General features: G+C 42.1%; 1 protein-coding gene across 4 annotated transcripts; it reads right to left on the reverse strand.

The window, feature by feature from the left end:
- Nucleotides 1-5,801: 5,801 nt before the first annotated feature.
- LOC118393787 (IST1 homolog) lies at nt 5,802-17,902 on the reverse strand. 4 transcript variants are annotated; one of them, XM_052462133.1, is made up of 11 exons: nt 17,765-17,818; nt 17,204-17,222; nt 17,009-17,105; nt 15,552-15,732; nt 13,698-13,785; nt 13,081-13,164; nt 11,903-12,013; nt 10,885-11,040; nt 10,420-10,545; nt 6,403-6,448; nt 5,802-6,270 (listed from the first exon to the last, which is right to left on the reverse strand). In XM_052462133.1, exons 2-11 carry the CDS (start codon nt 17,204-17,206, stop codon nt 6,098-6,100), a joined length of 1,065 nt encoding a protein of 354 aa, XP_052318093.1. In that variant the 5' UTR covers nt 17,207-17,222; nt 17,765-17,818; the 3' UTR covers nt 5,802-6,097. The 4 variants fall into 4 exon arrangements, with proteins under 4 accessions (XP_052318093.1, XP_052318092.1, XP_052318091.1 ...); XM_052462132.1 differs by lacking the exon at nt 6,403-6,448 and adding an exon at nt 9,807-9,852 and having other exon boundaries at nt 17,765-17,817; XM_052462131.1 differs by lacking the exons at nt 5,802-6,270; nt 6,403-6,448 and adding exons at nt 7,423-9,674; nt 9,807-9,852 and having other exon boundaries at nt 17,765-17,810.
- Nucleotides 17,903-18,632: the final 730 nt, after the last annotated feature.

Below are 18,632 nucleotides of genomic sequence, written 5' to 3' on the forward strand. Positions count from 1 at the left end.
CTCTACAGAGAGTGGGTTGTGTTGTCCTCAGGTAGAATGTAATAAGAATGGTTTTAATATTATATTGTGTATAGCAATAACCTAATTGTCTTAGTAAGTGGCAATTTTACCATGTAAATCTTTGTGGGGCCCCCCAAAAAATGTGGGATGCATGCCAGCAAAGCCACTACACAACACAACACTAAACAATACATTAATTGCACTATAGTGGTGACATACGATGCCCACAAACTGTTAGGGCCTACATAAAGCTATCCCAACAGCAGAGTCCCAACACCTTACCACTGCTCCACCTGGCTATCAGCGGAGCCTTGTCTGGCAGCGAAACAGTTAATTCAGCCTTATACGTGTATATATATATATATATACAGTATATACATTTTGTCTTGTTTACTGACTTTAAACAAAACATAGCTGATATTGCTGACTTGCTAAAACAAATGTGGTTACTACTGACAAAGACGTCTGACTGCTACACCATCTTGGATTATTAGTTTATTAGTTCTAATCTAAGGTGTCTGTAGCTGCAGGAATTTGCTTATTCTGAGAGTGTCAAACTGACCCAGCTAGGTGAGTCATTGTGCATCGGCACTAAACCTCTCTGAATGTGGATGATGATGAGCGGTGCCTGGCCTTTACATCGCAACGTCCCCTGAATGCCCATCTGCTAGCCGTGGCCCGCCATCTGTCTAGAGCATATTGGACTGTTAGCTGTATAGATCCATCAGCCTATTTCTTGGGCCACTATGCCTATTTTACCAATTGGACTTGGACCCCTCTGCTACTCGGAACCCTACTAATCCATCACTACTGGTCTACCGACGTCACCACACGTGGTGGCTAAAACAGAGATTCCTCCATTGAGACGTGCTTCTATGGCCCTTCTGCTAGCTTGCTATCCTCGGCCCGCTAGCTGTCTGAATCGCAGTCTCTCCAGCCAGCCCAACCCCTCACTGGACCCCTATTGATCACCCAGCTACGCATGCCTCTCCCTAATATCAATATGCCTTGTCCATTACTGTCCTGGTTAGTGATTATTGTCTTATGTCACTGTAGAGCCTCTAGCCCTGCTCAATATGCCTTAACCTACCATTGTTCCACCTCCCACATATGCGGTGACATCACCTGGTTTAAACGTCTCTAGACAATATCTCTCTCATCATTACTCAATGCCTAGATTTACCTCGAATGTACTCACATCCTACCATACCTCTGTCTGTACACTATGCATTGAATCTATTCTATCGCGCCCAGAAACCTGCTCCTTTTACTCTCTGCTCCGAACGCACTAGACGACCAGTCCTGATAGCCTTTAGCCATACCCTTATCCTACTCCTCCTCTGTTCCACTGGTGATGTAGAGGTTAATCCAGGCCATGCAGTGCCTAGCTCACGTCCTACTCCCCAGGTGCTCTCATTTGTTGACTTCTGTAACCGTAAAAGCCTTGGTTTCATGCATGTTAACATTAGAAGCCTCCTCCCTAAGTATGTTTAATTCACTGCTTTAGCGCACTCTGCCAACCCTGATGTCCTAGCCGTGTCTGAATCCTGGCTTAGGAAGACCACCAAAAACCCTGAAATATCCATCCCTAACTATAACATTTTCTGACAAGATTGAACTGCCAAAGGGGGCGGTGTTGAATCTACTGCAGAGATAGCCTGCAGAGTTCTGTCTTACTATCCAGGTCTGTAGCCCAAAAATTTGAGCTTCTACTTTTAAAAATCCACCTTTCCAGAAACAAGTCTCTCTTCGTTGCCGCTTGCTATAGACCACCCTCTGCCCTCAGCTGTGCCCTGGACACCATATGTGAATTGATTGCCCCCCATCTATCTTCAGAGTTCACACTGCTAGGTGACCTAAACTGTGACATGCTTAACACCCCGGGCCATCCTACAATCTAAGCTTGATGCCCTCAATCTCAGACAAATTATCAATGAACCCACCAGGTACAACCCCAGATCTGTAAACACGGGCACCCTCATAGATATCATCCCATCCAACTTGCCCTCCAAATACACCTCTGCTGTTTTCAACCAAGATCTCAGCGATCACTGCCTCATTGCCTGCATTCGTAATGGGTCTACGGTCAAACGACCACACCTCATCACTGTCAAACGCTCCCTAAAAAAACACTTCAGCAAGCAGGCCTTTCTAATCAACCTAGCCCGGGTATCCTGGAAGGATATTGACCTCATCCCGTCAGTAGAGGATGCCTGGTTATTCTTTAAAATTGCCTTCCTCGCCATCTTAAATAAGCATGCCTCATTCAAAAAATGTAGAACCAGGAACAGATATAGCTCTTGGTTCTCTCCAGACCTGACTGCTATTGACCATCACAAAAACATCCTGTGGCATTTTGCATTAGCATCAAATAGCCCCCGTGATATGCAACTTTTCAGGGAAGTTAGGAACAAATATACACAGGCAGTTAGGAAAGCTAAGGCTAGCTTTTTCAAGCAGAAATTTGCATCCTGTAGCACAAACTCAAAAATGTTCTGGGACACTGTAATGTCCATGGGGAATAAGAGCACCTCCTCCCAGCTGCCCACTGCACTGAAGCTAGGAAACACTGTCACCACCGATAAATCCACTATAATTGAGAATTTCAATAAGCATTTCTCTACGGCTTGCCATGGTCTCCACCTGGCTACCCCTACCCCGATCAACAACCCTCCACCACCCACAGAAACTCGCCCAAAACTCCCCCATTTCTCCTTCACCCAAATCCAGATAGCTGATGTCCTGAAAGAGCTGCAAAATCTGGACCCCCACAAATCAGCCGGGCTAGACAATCTGAACCCTCTCTTTCTAAAATTATCTGCCGAAATTGTTGCAGCCCCTAATACTAGCCTGTTCAACCTCTCTTTCGTATCGTCTGAGATTCCCATAGATTGGAAAGCTGCCATGGTCCTCCCCCTATTCAAAGGGGGAGACACTCTAGACCCAAACTGCTACAGACCTATATCTATCCTACCCTCCCTTTCTAAGGTCTTCAAAAGCCAAGTAAACAAACAGATTACCGACCATTTCGAATCCCACCGTACCTTCTCCGCTATGCAATCTGGTTTCAGAGCTGGTCATGGGTGCACCTCAGCCACGCTCAAAGTCCTAAACGATATCATAACCGCCATCGATAAGAGACAATACTGTGCAGCCGTATTCATCGACCTGGCTAAGGCTTTCGACTCTGTCAATCACAACATTCTTATTGGCAGACTCAACAGCCTTGGTTTCTCAAATGATTGCCTCGCCTGGTTCACCAACTACTTCTCTGATAGAGTTCAGTGTGTCAAATTGGAGGGCATGTTGTCCGGACCTCTGGCAGTCTCTATGGGGGTGCCACAGGGTTCAATTCTCGGGCCGACTCTCTTCTCTGTATACATCAATGATGTCGCTCTTGCTGCTGGTGATTCTTTGATCCACCTCTACGCAGACGACACCATTCTGTATACCTTTGTACCTTTGGCCCTTCTTTGGACACTGTGTTAACTAACCACCAGAGGAGTTTCAATGTCATACAACTCTCCTTCCGTGGCCTCCAACTGCTCTTAAATGCAAGTAAAACTAAATGCATGCTCTTCAACCGATCACTGCCCGCACCCGCCCGCCTAGCATCACTACTGACTTAGAATATTTGGACAACTACAAATACCTAGGTGTTTGGTTAGACTGTAAACTCTCCTTCCAGACTCACATTAAACATCTCCAATCCAAACTTAAATCTAGAATCGGCTTCCTATTTCGCAACAAAGCATCCTTCACTCATGCTGCCAAACATACCCTCGTAAAACTGACCATCCTACCGATCCTCGACTTCGGCAATGTCATTTACAAAATAGCCTCCAACACTTGGATGCAGTCTATCACAGTGCCATCCGTTTTGTCATCAAAGCCCTATATACGACCCAACACTGCGACCTGTACGCTCTCATTGGCTGGCCCTCACTTCATACTCGTCGCCAAACCCATTGGCTCCAGGTCATCTACAAGTCTCTGCTAGGTAAAGCCCCGCCTTATCTCAGCTCACTGGTCACCATAGCAGCACCCACCCGTAGCACGCGCTCCAGCAGGTATATCTCACTGGTCACCACCAAAGCTAATTCTTCCCTTGGCTGCCTCTCCTTCCAGGTCTCTGCTGCCAATGACTGGAACGAACTGCAAAAATCACTAAAGCTGGAAACTCTTATCTCCCTCACTAGCTTGAAGCACCAGCTGTCAGAGCACCTCACAGATCACTGCACCTGTACATAGCCCATCTGTAAATAGCCCATCCAACAAACTATTTTTTTATCTTGCTCCTTTGCACCCCAGTATCTCTACTTGCACATTCATCTTCTGCACATTCTACCATTCCAATGTTTAATTGCTATATTGTAATTACTTCGCCACCATGGACTATTTATTGCCTTACCTCCCTTGTCCTCCCTCATTTGCACATGCTGTATATATACTTTTTTCTACTATATTATTGATTGTATGTTTGTTTATTCCATGTGTAACTCTGTGTTGTTGTATGTGTCAAATTGCTTTGATTTTTCTTGGCCAGATCGCAGTTGCAAATGAGAACTAGTTCTCAACTCGCCTACCTGGTTAAATAAAGGTGTGAAAAAAGAACCTCTCAGACAGTAATCTGGACAGGACAGGATGCTCTGCGAGGTGACCATGAATGCAACCGGAGAGCCACAGATCAAATACCACTCTGATGTAGCATCTCTTCTCTTTGAAGTTATAAGGACTGAGCACAGTTGGCCAGTTCAACTTAATTGGGGAGGATAGGCTCACAGTAATGCCTGGAACGGAATGGATGAAATGGTATCGAACACATCAATTCCATTTACTCCATTCCAGACATTATGAGCCGTCCTCCCCTCAACAGCCCTCTGTGACTCTGAGGCACTTATTCTGAACCACTTTAACGCAACTGGCACAGAGAGTAGGAATTCCACGTAGAAATCATCCAAAGTAATAATGTCATAGAGCTTTGTACTGTTGGGACAGTCCACTTCACCGTGTCACCCCAACTACCTTACATCCACTGGCAAAACACATCAAGACAAAATGTTATGACAGCGTTGAAAAAAGCCTCAAGCCCCTGAGTTCCAGGAAAACTTCCCATTGCAATGCTACAGATCTACGCAAGACAACAGTGTCAAACAAGCCTCCCTCTGCAGGATCCTGGGTCATGTACTGCAAGCTCAAACCTTGGGAAAGTTCCTAAAACGAAGGGTCCACTTCAAAGTTAGTTGAAGTACACTTATTTTTATTTTATGTTTGTTTCAAAGTATTTTCAAGGTCATCGAATGAAACCCTGCTCTCTTGGAGATGGGTCCCTCAAGGCATAGGAGACTCGTCTCTGTGTCCTGTGTGTAACCCTTTACCTGCCTCATCCATTGAGGCATTCATATCAGTCACTGTTCATATAGTAATCTACCATCTAGTGACAGTACTAGTATCTACACTGCACTATCAACTGAGTTCATTTGATTTGCAGTAGCACTGCTTCAACCTGACATAGACAGGGTGCTACGACCTTGAAAATGTCCTAGGCCTGGAAATTTCGACAATGGGTTTGCCAGAAAACAGGTGCGATTCAGCGGCAGGTAAAACACAGTTTCATGAAACCCACCAACGACACACTATTGACATTCTGGATTACTCAATCCAGTCTCTGGACGAGAGACACTATTAGTTAAGACTATTTGATTATTAACCAAATATTGTCTCATACTGTGACTCAAGGGGATAGGTGACAACCATAACAACGAGAAAGATTGAGAGGTTACATAGAGTACTAGTTACTATCAGGAAGGCCATTTTATATCCAAAGTGCTCATATAAAGATGACATCTATACGGTCCAGTTTTGATTGGACGTAGTCGATAATAAAATGTACTGTCAAATAGCCCTCTAAAGGGCCTTCACCTTTAGTCTGCCAGACAGACACGTGTGTTTGAATGAGGTACAGTCCATGTTTACATCAGTAAAACTACACAGTGAGGAGAGTTTCACTGCAAAGGGTGCCAATCCAAATATTTAAACATTTCCTGATCCTGTAACTGCGGTGACTGACAACACAGCATGATGGGATACTGGAGGATTAGGTCTTCTTCTTCAGATCCTCAAAGCGCCGTGACAGGTCATCAAAGTCGATGTCATCAGAGCTCGCAGTGTTTCGTCTAACTCCAAAGGAGGAAGTGGGAAGCGTGTTGGGAACTGAGGGCAGCTCAGGGAGGGCGTTGTTATCGTAGATCTGGGATGAAGGCCCGGGGCCTGTGGAAAGAACATATGTTTAAATTGACATTACAAATACACCCCAATGCAACCGTTATGCAAAAAGAAAGCAATACTATCGCTGAAGAGATTGACGTGTAGGAAAGGAAAAATGAATTGAAAACAACTTACCAGACACCTGGGATCGATCAGAAGGTTTAATAGACAGCTCATCAATCTGAAAAATACACACACATCATGATCGCTCTACCCTGCCTACATGTTGAACTGTTAAAGTTGTATAGATACATGAGAAGGCAGAGAAAAACAATGTTTTGTATGTGATTGGAGGAGGAATAATCATTGAAGTAGTGCATTGCTGAGAAGGTCAACACTGTTGGGGTAAGAATGAGCAAAAAGCAAGAGCTTATAATATAATTAACCTCAAATTGCATTCACTTCACTATGAAGAACATGGCTTCCCTGCCACATCCAGTAACATACTAGTTTGACAGCAAGTAGATCTGTTTCAGCATATTATAAATCACTCAGAGCATTCAAAAGACAGTTGTATGCAGTTCAGCACAAGGTTAGTGATTAGCAGTTAATACCAGCTATGACCGTTTCCACATTCTATCTGTTCTTATCCAATCCCCATCACGTCCCTGTATCATAGCACTGTGCTGCAGAGACAAGCGATGGCACAAGCAAACTATCATGAACTCCTCTACCCTGAAAGGTGAACTGGCCGGCTGTCTATCTGTCTGGAGAAGCAGAAGGGGCAGGGGGCTGACACTTACAGACTCGTAGGTAGGGGGCAGCTGGGCAGCTCAGGGGGTGCCCTCCTCTCATTGGAGGCAGGAGGTTGTTAAAGGCATCATATGTGCCAACAGAGGGGCCGATGAACCCTATGGGGCCGGGCATCTAAAGAAAAAAACAAATCTAAATAAAAACATCACATTTATAAATCTACATCTCTATATTTATTAAAGCTGGAATCCTTAATGGTGAAACAGCCATGTCTGTTGGCGATACTAAAACAACAACAAAGTTAATGCAAACAACTAACACTGGTAATCTACCCTCTCTAGTGGCAGCACTAGTATCTACACTGCACTACCAACCGACTTCCTTGATTACAGTAGCACTTATTCACTTGAAAAGATATGACACAGAAACAATTCCATCTAAGAAAATTAGCCACCCCAGAACTTCAATTAGAAATATGTCCTTTATTAGACATACAAAACATAGGCTAATATCTGCTTTGTGACAACATATACAGTACACTTGCTAATCAAAGTTAGTATCAAGCACTCTTCAAACAATCCTATATTACACCTAAGAGGATGAGCAGTCAAAGCAGTGAGCGGGTCACTGTACGGTAGTGTTAAAGTCTTATTTTAGGATGGTGGAGTAGACTGTCCTAACTGCCATCCATAGTAAATGAGTGAAAACAAGCTATAAGACTGGAACAGCAAATCCAGCCCCGTTTCTCTCCTTTATCAAAACTACTTCCATCACCAAGATTCAATACATGTTCACAAAATAAAAAAACTTTAAACTAATTTTAACAAAGATTATATGAATTAAGAAATAGGCATGTTACAAGTGGTGTAAAGTACTTAGGTAAAAATACTTTACAGTACTACTTAAGTAATTTTCTGGAGTATCTGTACTTTACTATTTTGACAACTTTTACTTCACTACTTTCCCCCCCCAAAAAATGTTGTACATTTTCCCCCATTACATTTTGAATGCTTAACAGGACAGAAAATTGGTCCAATTCACACTTATCAAAATAACATCCCTAGTCATCTCTATCACCTCTGATCTGGTGGGCTTACTAAACACAAATGCTTAGTTTGTATATTGTCTGTGTTGGGAGTGTGTCCCTGGCTATCCGCAAAATTTAAAAACACAAGAATTGTGTTTTCTGGTTGCTTAAAATAAGGAATTTAAAATTATTTATACTTTCAATACTTAAGTATTTTAAAACCAAATACTTTTGACTTTTAATCAAGTAGTATTTTACTGGGTGACTTTCACTTGAGTCATTTTCTATTAAGGCATCGTTACTTTTATTCAAGTATGACAATTGGGTAGTTTTTCCACCACTGCATGTTACGTGTACATCGTCTGAATATACTTACAGAATGGGAAGGCCTCTGATGATGGTAAATGCAGCGTGGCGCACATCCATAGATAACATACTGAATCACACTATAAACATTATATTACACAAAGAGGAAGAAGAACCCATTACATTTGAGGGACGTATTTACATCAAACTTACATGGTCAAGTGGTTTTTCATAGAGTATAATTTCTGTCACCAGTGAAATCATGCATTCCAGTCACCAATACACTGCATGGGTTATTTTACACAAACATGGAAAGTGCATGTATAGGGTTAAACTAAATCATCTTTAAAACATCAAGTGGATTTTATTAGAACAAATGTACAAAATAAAAATATTTTCCAGCTCTTGCCTTCAACCTCCTACCAACATATGGTTGCTGTACAATTAAAACAATCATTACTGTAAATAGCATTGTGTATTTCATATCTCAATACCCCACTTTATCAATCAAGTCTAATTAAATCCCTTCACCCCATATAAGGTAACAGATGTCAAAGAACCGGTTTCAGATGTCACCAAAGGTCCAGAGCCAGAGAGTAATGAGGGTAAAACCCGAAATAGGCCGTAGCACCCGGTCTTGAAAATGTCCTAGGCCTGAATATTTCGACATAATGGGTGTGCCAGTAAACAGGTTTTTCTAGTAGGCGATTCAGTGAAAGGTAAAAAAACAGTTTCATGAAACCCACCAACGACATACTATTGACATTCTGGATTACTCAATCCAGTCTCTGGACAAGAGACACTATTAGTTAAGACTATTTGATTATTAACCAAATATTGTCTCATACTGTGACTCAAGGGGATAGGTGACAACGAGAAAGATTGAGAGGTTACATAGAATACTAGTTACTATCAGTAACATCCAAAGTGCTCATATAAAGATGACACCTATATGGTCCAGTTGATTGGACGTAGTCCATAATAAAGTGTACTGCAAAATGTACTGTCAAATAGCCCTCTAAAGGGCCTTCACCTTTAGTCTGCCAGACAGACACGTGTGTTTGAATGAGGTACAGTCCATGTTTACATCAGTAAAACTACACAGTGAGGAGAGTTTCACTGCAAAGGGTGCCAATCCAAATATTTAAACATTTCCTGATCCTGTAACTGCGGTGACTGACAACACAGCATGATGGGATACTGGAGGATTAAGTCTTCTTCTTCAGATCCTCAAAGCGCCGTGACAGGTCATCAAAGTCGATGTCATCAGAGCTCGTAGTGTTTCGTCCAATTCCAAAGGAGGAAGTGGGAAGCGTGTCGGGAACTGAGGGCAGCTCAGGGAGGGCGTTGTTATCGTAGATCTGGGATGAAGGCCCGGGGCCTGTGGAAAGAACATATGTTTAGATTGACATTACAAATACACCCCAATGTAACCGTTATGCAAAAAGAAAGCAATATTATCGCTGAAGAGATTGACGTGTAGGAAAGGAAAAATGAATTGAAAACAACTTACCAGACACCTGGGATCGATCAGAAGGTTTAATAGACAGCTCATCAATCTGAAAAATACACACACATCATGATCACCCTGCCTGCATGTTGAAATGTTAAAGTTGTATTGATACATGACAAGGCAGAGAAAAACAATGTTTTGTTTGTTAGTATGTGATTGGAGGAGGAATAATCATTGAAGTAGTGCATTGCTGAGAAGGTCAACACCGTTGGGGTAAGAATGAGCAAAAAGCAAGAGCTTATAATATAATTAACCTCAAATTGCATTCACTTCACTATGAAGAACATGGCTTCCCTGCCACATCCAGTAACATACTAGTTTGACAGCAAGTAGATCTGTTTCAGCATATTATAAATTACTCAGAGCATTCAAAAGACAGTTGTATGCAGTTCAGCACAAGGTTAGTGATTAGCAGTTAATACCAGCTATGACCGTTTCCACATTCTATCTGTTCTTATCCAATCCCCATCACGTCCCTGTATCATAGCACTGTGCTGCAGAGACAAGCGATGGCACAAGCAAACTATAATGAACTCCTCTTCCCTGAAAGGTGAACTGGCCAGCTGTCCATCTGTCTGGAGAAGCAGAAGGGGCAGGGGGCTCTGACACTTACAGACTCGTAGGTAGGGGGGCAGCTGGGCAGCTCAGGGGGGTGCCCTCCTCTCATTGGAGGCTGGAAGTTGTTAAAGGCATCATATGTGCCAACAGAGGGGCCGTTGAACCCTATGGGGCCGGGCATCTAAAGAAAAAAACAAATCTAAATAAAAAAACATCACATTTATAAATCTACATCTCTATATTTATTAAAGCTGGAATCCTTAATGGTGAAACAGCCATGTCTGTTTGAGATATTACGACAACAAAGTTACTTCAAACAACTAACACTGTTTTCCTCTCTGACATCGCACGCGCGACAGAAAAGCACATACGTACAGCACTTTTTTCCCATGCTGCATGAACAATAGCGGTCAGTGGCGCCGTTTCCCCCTACTGCGGACTCCATCTGTAAGCAACTATCTCTCCAAACAGGAGTGGTGTCATTCAAGCCACTTTTGGGGAAGAAAAAAAAATGTCTTACTGCTCCTTTGGGTGTTGGGTAGCTGAACGCTGATGGGGGGCCCATGGGCATAGGCATGGCTCCAGCGGTGAAGCCACCACCCCCACCACCACCTGGCTTCTTGAAGTCAGAGTCCACGTCTATGAGGTCAGCCTCTTCGCCTTTACACACCTCCGGCTGCGTGTGTGGGGGGGTGTAGAAATAAAATGTAATTTGTCACATGCATCGTAAACAGGTGTAGACTAAAAGGACTGCATGATCAATCCAACGTCTGCATTGGCCGTGCAACATTTATGGTGATACGGCCTCTGCAAAAGTCGGTGCATTCATACTTTCTCGCGCGCAGCAAAGCAGTTGTCAAGGAAGTGAGTTAAAGTTCATACAGGACCTCCCTCCCTCACATACCGTCAACCAATCATGTCAATGCGGTGCTAAACAAGGCCCTTTGCATTGTTACAAAATTTGACAGGTGCCCGGCGAAACGGCACAGAGCTTGACTTGGCCTCTGCATGCTTCCGGAGGCTCCGCAATGAGCGTCACACCCTCCATACGAAGCCTCTGACCACATTTTCAGATGAAGCATAAATTGGCTTTAACAGTGAAATGCTTACTTACGGGCCTTTCCCAACAATGCAGAGAGAAACAAAACGGAGAAATAATAACACGTAAAGTAATAATGCATACACAATGAGTACTGATAACATGGCTATATACACGGATTACCAGTACTGGGTCAATGTAATTGAGGTAGATACGTACATATAACTAGGAATAAAGTTACTAGGCAACAGGACAGGCAATGAGTGCTGTGTATGTGATGAGTCAAAAGAGTGCAAAAAGGGTCAATGCAGATAGTCCGGGCAGGTATTTAGTTAACTATTTAGTAGTCTTATGGCTTGGGGCTAGAAGCTGTTCAGGGTCCTGTTGGTTCCAGACTTGGTAGTATATAAATAGTAGAGTCAGTCAGGGGGTGGCACAAGGAGACAGGCACACAGGTGAATGGCGGGAGGCAGACAGGTTATCATCATCAGATACTCACTCTGACCATGGCGTCTGACTCGTAGGGCACGTTGTAATTCTTGGCAATCTCAATGAGGTAGCGCTCCACCAGGATCTTAGGTGGAGCCTCTACACTCAGTTTGTGCATGAGCTATGGGGTAAAGTAGAGACAGGGAAATGTTTCAGGCAGAAACAAACATATCTACAGTACCAATCAAAAGTTTGGATATACCTACTCATTCAAGGGTTTCTTTATTTTTTTCTACATTGTAGAATACTAGTGAAGACATCAACTATGAAATAACACATATAGATTAATGTAACCAAAAAAGTTAAACAAATCAAAAATCAGATTCTTCAATGTAGCCACCCTTTGCCTTGATGACAGATTTGCACCCCCACACCTCCTCCTCCATGCTTCACGGTGGGAACCACACGAGGAGATCATCAGCTCACCTACTCTGCGTCTCACAAAGACAGTGTTTGGACCAAAAATCTCAAATTTGGACACCAGATTTCCACTGGTCTAATATCCATTGCTTGTGTTTCTTGTCTCAAGTAAGTCTCTTATTATTGTTGTCCTTTAATAGTGGTTTCTTTGCAGCAATTCAACCATGAAGGCCTGATTCATACGGTCTCCTCTGAACAGTGGCTGTTGAGATGTGTTTGTTACTTGAATTCTGTCAAGCATTTATTGGGCTGGTAACTCTAATGAACTTATCCTCTGCAGCAGAGGTAACTCTGGGTCTTCCTTTCCTGTGACGGTCCTTATGAGAGCCAGTTTCATAATAGCGCTTGATGGCTTTTGCAACTGCACCTGAAGGAACGTACAAAGTTCTTGAAATGTTCCATATTGACCCAGTCTTAAAGTAACGGACTGTCATTTCTCTTTGCTTATTTGAGCGGTTCTTGCCATAATATGGACTTTTTTGCCCAATTTGGTAAAAGACCATCTTCTGTATACCACAAAGAATGTGCAAATCTGTCATCAAGGCAAAGGGTGGCTACTTTGAAGAATCTAAAAAATAATCTAATATTTGGATATGTTTAACACTTTATTTGTTACTACATGATTCCATATGTGTTATTTCATCGTTTTGATGTCTTCACTATTATTCTACAATGGAGAAAATAGTAAAAAGAAAAACCCTTGAATGAGTAGGTGTCCAAACTTTGACTGGTACTGTATCTTGAAGCAGACCATCTAAAAATGCATACCCTATCATTGACTGTCCCGATTTGGTTTGTCCTACAGAGCTTGCCATACTCCTTGCTGTATTTGGCACACAGCTGATCAGACACCTGTATGGAGAAAGCACAGTATCAAGGATACACAGCAAAAAGTGTACAAAATGCACACTTTTTTTTTTTACTGAGGACTAGTTAAGTTTTATTAATCCTATGTAGAGGATATGCATGGTATACATGGTCCACAACATAATGCTTACTTGCAGGTTTCTTCGACAATGAAACAATAAAACATAAAAGATAAAAATACGAACATAAAGTAAATGGCAGTTGAATAGAATAATATATATATATGTGTATATGTGTATATATGTATATATGTATATATGTATACACACATATGTCCCCGGGACCACCCATACGTAGAATGTATGCACACATGAATGTAAGTCGCTTTGGATAAAAGCGTCTGCTAAATGGCATATATTATTATTATTATTATAAGTATAATACAGGAAGGCACAATTTATAGTTCAATAGTTACATGTGTATTGGGTAAGGGGCAGGATGCAAGTGTTTAAATTAGGCAGTATAATACGACTAATCCAAGAGACTAGACATGCTAACGCACAATGTATACTACTCACAATTTTGAGCTCGTTGACCTCAGACTGCAGACGTGGGGCTGCCCAGATGAGAGTGGACACAGCTTCCTGCAGGCCAGGGTCGAGCTCCCTTTCAAGAAACAGACAAATAGGTGTTAAGGGCTTGACAGATTTTTTACTTGTCTGAAGGCTCAAATTAAAAATAGTCTGTAACATCATGGGCCAAAAGGGTGACTTAACATGGGTGTTGTATGATGCAAGGAATCACTTTACAAAACAATTATCATTACCATACAGAGAATCAGAAAAATGTAAGCCACCCTCTGCCTATAGACTTCTTTGCATATTCAGACTCTCAAAATCGAACACAGCCCTTTAAAAAAATACAAATGTTGTGTCACCAGATAGGTGCAGTGAAATGTGTCGTTTTACTGGGTGAGCCATAGTAGTACGGCGCCCCCTGTAGAAAAGTACTATTAAGTAACTTGCTCAAAGGCACAATGACAGATTTTTACCTCGTCGACTCGGGTATTCCAACCAGCGAGTTTTGTTACTAGCTCAAAGCTCTAGGCTACCTGCCGCCCTTTAAGGCTCTCCTGGAGGATAGTTGGCAATCCTTAAATAACACAAATCATTTTTTTACTTTAAAATTACAACCAAATACTAATAAATGAATAAGGGATCAAATGGCTTAAGTAGGCTACTTCAAAGCAAGGTAACTCTCGAAGATATGTTTATCTATAACCATGTAAGGCTGAAATACGAAGGTTTTCGTGGAGATCTATTGACAGGATAGGAGTAATTTCAAAATTAGGCTACTCTTAGGACCGGGGCGATACTCGTCATTATCGGGGCAAGGAAACAAAACACAAAGCGGATTTAGGAAAACAGCCCTATTTTTCATCCAGGGTCATATTTCTGTATTTTACATACAGACCGGGTTTTAAAGGACCAAAGAGTTGGGACTGCTTTGGGTTCTCATGGAAGAAATATTGCGACACTGGTTTCATCCCAGCCCTAGCTATTCCAAGAATATTTTTAACACTGTCAAAATGACATGGCCGGTGTTGAATAGTGTTTCAGATGCTTTTTAAATTAAAATATATATATATGGAGTAGGTTAACGCACCCATTCATCAACTGCATGACGGTCATTTATTCAGGAGTGCTGGACAACATTTTTGAAGGACATCAATACATGCTATTAGCTAAATACTTAACTACCAAGATAAACCAGCCAAACTACATGATATGTTTTGAATTGGCTAACTATCTGTTAGTGTATCATTATTTTATAGGCCATAGTCTAGCTGCGACAATATCTCTCCTCAGGCCCAATCACACTGGTAGAAATGCAGGGGATGTACACATGACTTTTCATCATGGCCATATGATCTGTCAGCTAATCAAAAATGTACCGTCAGTGGTCAAATAACTCACTAACTAGCAAGGAATATCAACAAATAGGCTCTGAGCTTTGATCATCTCGTGACCGCAAAACTGTGATCGGCGCAATTTTAGGATTTAATTTTTTAGCTTGTCCTTCCAGACAATTTACAGTAAATCGATGTTCTTCTTGTCCAACTAATTGTTTACCTGTCCCGGACAAGCGTTAATGTCGAGCCCTGACGGATAAACTGAAAACACCCATAATAGGGAAAGGAGTTTTTCCTTGACCAGGAGAAATTTTGGCTCTTCTTTCAATTGTCTTTACTCGATTCCTTGCATCAGCTCTCGTCTCCGTCTCAAAATGCGTTGGAAGAGAAGTCGCAAGGCTCCTCCCCTCTCTAACCTCATCCAATGTGTTTTGAGGAGACAGCAAGGAGACATGATGCAAGGAAATAAACAATTGGACAAGGAGAATCTTTTCCGAGTCCTCTAGGCAGGCTCATTTACTTCATGGACTGGATGAGGCCAAAGCGAGCCAGCAGCAGGTCACAGTACAGTTCTAGGATCTCCATGGCCTCTACCAAGTAGTCCTCTCTGATGATGTGTTCCACACGGATCCGTGCTCGCTCATCCTTTCCTGTTGACAGGTAGTCTGCAATCTCCTTCCGTGCTTTCTGAGCTAGCTCAGCTACAAAGGGACAGAAGATCCATTCTGTAAGCATTTATTTTACAGACAATCAGACACAGAAATGTTAAATAACAGAGACTACAGCTTGCATAGTGTGTTTGTATGTACAGTACCAGTCAAAGGTTTGGACACCTACTTATTCAAGGGTTTCTTTATGTTTACTATTTTCTACATTGTAGAATGAAGACATGAAAACTATGAAATCATGTGGTAACCAAAACAAAAATCAAGATATTTTAGATTCTTCAAAGTAGCCACCCTTTGCATTGACAGCTTTGCACACTCTGGGCATTCTCTTTACCACCTTCACCTGGAATGCTTTTCCAACAGTCTTGATGGAGTTCCCACATACACTGAGCACTTGTTGGCTGCTTTTCTTTCACTCTGCTGTCCAACACATCCTAAACCATCTCAATTGGGTTGAGGTCGGGTGATTGTGGAGGTCAGGTCATCTGGTGGGAACCACACGTCGCTGCAGAATGCTGTGGTAGCTATGGTGGTTAAGTGTGCCTTGAATTCTAAATAAAGCACTGACAGTGTCACCAGCAAAGCACCTCCACACCATCACACCTCATCCATGCTTCACAGTGGGAACCACACGAGGAGATCACCACCTCACCTACTCTGCGTCCCACAAAGACACGGTGGTTGGAACCAAAAATCTCAAATTTGGACCCATCAGACCAATTTCCACTGGTCTAATGTCCATTGCTTGTGTTTCTTGGCCTAAGCAAGTCTCTTATCATTGGGGTCCTTTAGTAGTGGTTCTTTGCAGCAATTTGACCATGAAGGCTTGATTCATTTACATTTATTCACACAGTCTCCGCTGAACAGTTGATGTTGAGATGTTCTTGCTATAATATGGACTTGGTCTTTTACCCCATCTTCTGTGGAAGAAGATGGGGCTACTCCCTACCTTGTCACAACACAACTGATTGGCTCAAATGCATTGAGGAAATAAATTCCATAAATTAACTTTCAACAAGGCACACCTCTTAATTGAAATGCATTCCAGGTGACTACCTCATGAAGCTGGTTGAGAGAATGCCAAGAATGCAAAGCTGTCATCAAGGCAAAGGGTGGCTACTTTGAAGAATCTCAAATATATTTAGATTTGTTTAACACTTTTTTTGGTTACATGAATTCATGTGTTATTTCATAGTTTTGATGTCTTCACTATTATTCTACAATGTAGAAAATAGTAACAATAAAGAAAACCCCTGGAATGAGTAAGTGTGTCCAAACTTTTGACTAGTACTGTTGTTGCCTGGCTCACTTTTCTTTTTCTCCAAGAGCTTCAGGCGATTGATCACCAGTCTGAGGTTGACCCGGAGTCTTTCTGCTTTGAATCCTCCCCCAAGCATGATGGCCAGCTAAGGAAACAAAATAAGTTGGTATTGAAAAGAGGAGCCAATACATACTAGCAAGTCTGACAATTTCTTTGCCACACAAACATACTGTCATCACCCACCATATTGTTTTTACCTATCCTTTGTTCAGAGAACGTGAAGATGAAGGAGATGAGGGAATAAGGAGAGGTTTCGACACTAGTGAGTCATCACCATCATGTGAGCGGGTTGATGGCCACACCAGTAACTACAGGCAGGTAGGACTGGAGCGGACATATAAAACTGACAGACATTGAGCTATGTAGCTAACTTAACTAGCTAAAAAGCTAACAGTATCTACCCCTGAAACCAATAACCGTCTAACTAGCTTACATCACCTCCATCAGAAATTCAGAAAGTATAAACATTTTAATGAACTAAATCCATGTTGATGGATCACATAGTAAAGTAAATAGTGAGCTAACTAGCTAGTTTGCACAACAAGGATGAAGAAATATAGTTAACTACTAACGTTAGTGGTTAGCTATGCTAGCAAGATAGTTAGCTAACGTCTGATAAACAAAGCAGTGCTGTTCGAATAAAACGTATCCAGCTAGCAACAGAAGTTATCTTAAAAAACGACCAAACAATAAAATGCATACTTTAAATTTCATATCTAACGAACACGTTTTTTTTTACATTACCTGTTAGCTTGGTTAACAGCAACTTGTCGAGTTGGTTGACTTCCGTGAATGCGACTCTTCTTCCTTCAATAACACCAAAAAAGACAGAGTGACGTCACGGGAAATGTGCAAAACGTGGGCGTGTCACACCTGCTGTTTTTTTTTCACCTTTATTTAACCAGGTAGGCTAGTTGAGAACAAGTTCTCATTTGCAACTGCGACCTGGCCAAGATAAAGCATAGCAGTGTGAACAGACAACACAGAGTTACACATGGAGTAAACAATTAACTAGTCAATAACACAGTAGAAAAAAATGGGCAATCTATATACAATGTGTGCAAAAGGCATGAGGAGGTAGGCGAATAATACAATTTTGCAGATTAACACTGGAGTGATAAATGATCAGATGGGCATGTACAGGTAGAGATATTGGTGATATTGGTGTGCAAAAGAGCAGAAAAGTAAATAAATAAAAACAGTATAAAAACAGTATGGGAATGAGGCAGGTGAATAAGGGTGAGCTATTTACCTATAGACTATGTACAGCTGCAGCGATCGGTTAGCTGCTCGGATAGCTGATGTTTGAAGTTGGTGAGGGAGATAAAAGTCTCCAACTTCAGCGATTTTTAGCAATTCGTTCCAGTCACAGGCAGCAGAGTACTGGAACGAAAGGCGGCAAATGAGGTGTTGGCTTTAGGGATGATCAGTGAGATACACCTGCTGGAGCGCGTGCTACGGATGGGTGTTGCCATCGTGACCAGTGAACTGAGATAAGGCGGAGCTTTACCTAGCATGGACTTGTAAATGACCTGGAGCCAGTGGGTCTGGCGACGAATATGTAGTGAGGGCCAGCCGACTAGAGCATACAAGTCGCAGTGGTGGGTGGTAT

This window comes from Oncorhynchus keta, chromosome 14 (assembly GCF_023373465.1).
Source record: "Oncorhynchus keta strain PuntledgeMale-10-30-2019 chromosome 14, Oket_V2, whole genome shotgun sequence".
Lineage (NCBI taxonomy): Eukaryota > Metazoa > Chordata > Actinopteri > Salmoniformes > Salmonidae > Oncorhynchus > Oncorhynchus keta.

Excerpts from the sequence above, each read along its gene's own strand:
- LOC118393787 (XM_052462133.1), bottom strand. Across the intron at positions 13,165-13,697 it reads AGGTCAACGAGCTCAAAATT|GTGTCTGATCAGCTGTGTGC; the intron begins GTGAGTAGTATA and ends TTCTCCATACAG. Across the intron at positions 6,271-6,402 it reads TGATCGATCCCAGGTGTCTG|GCCCCGGGCCTTCATCCCAG; the intron begins GTAAGTTGTTTT and ends TTCTTTCCACAG.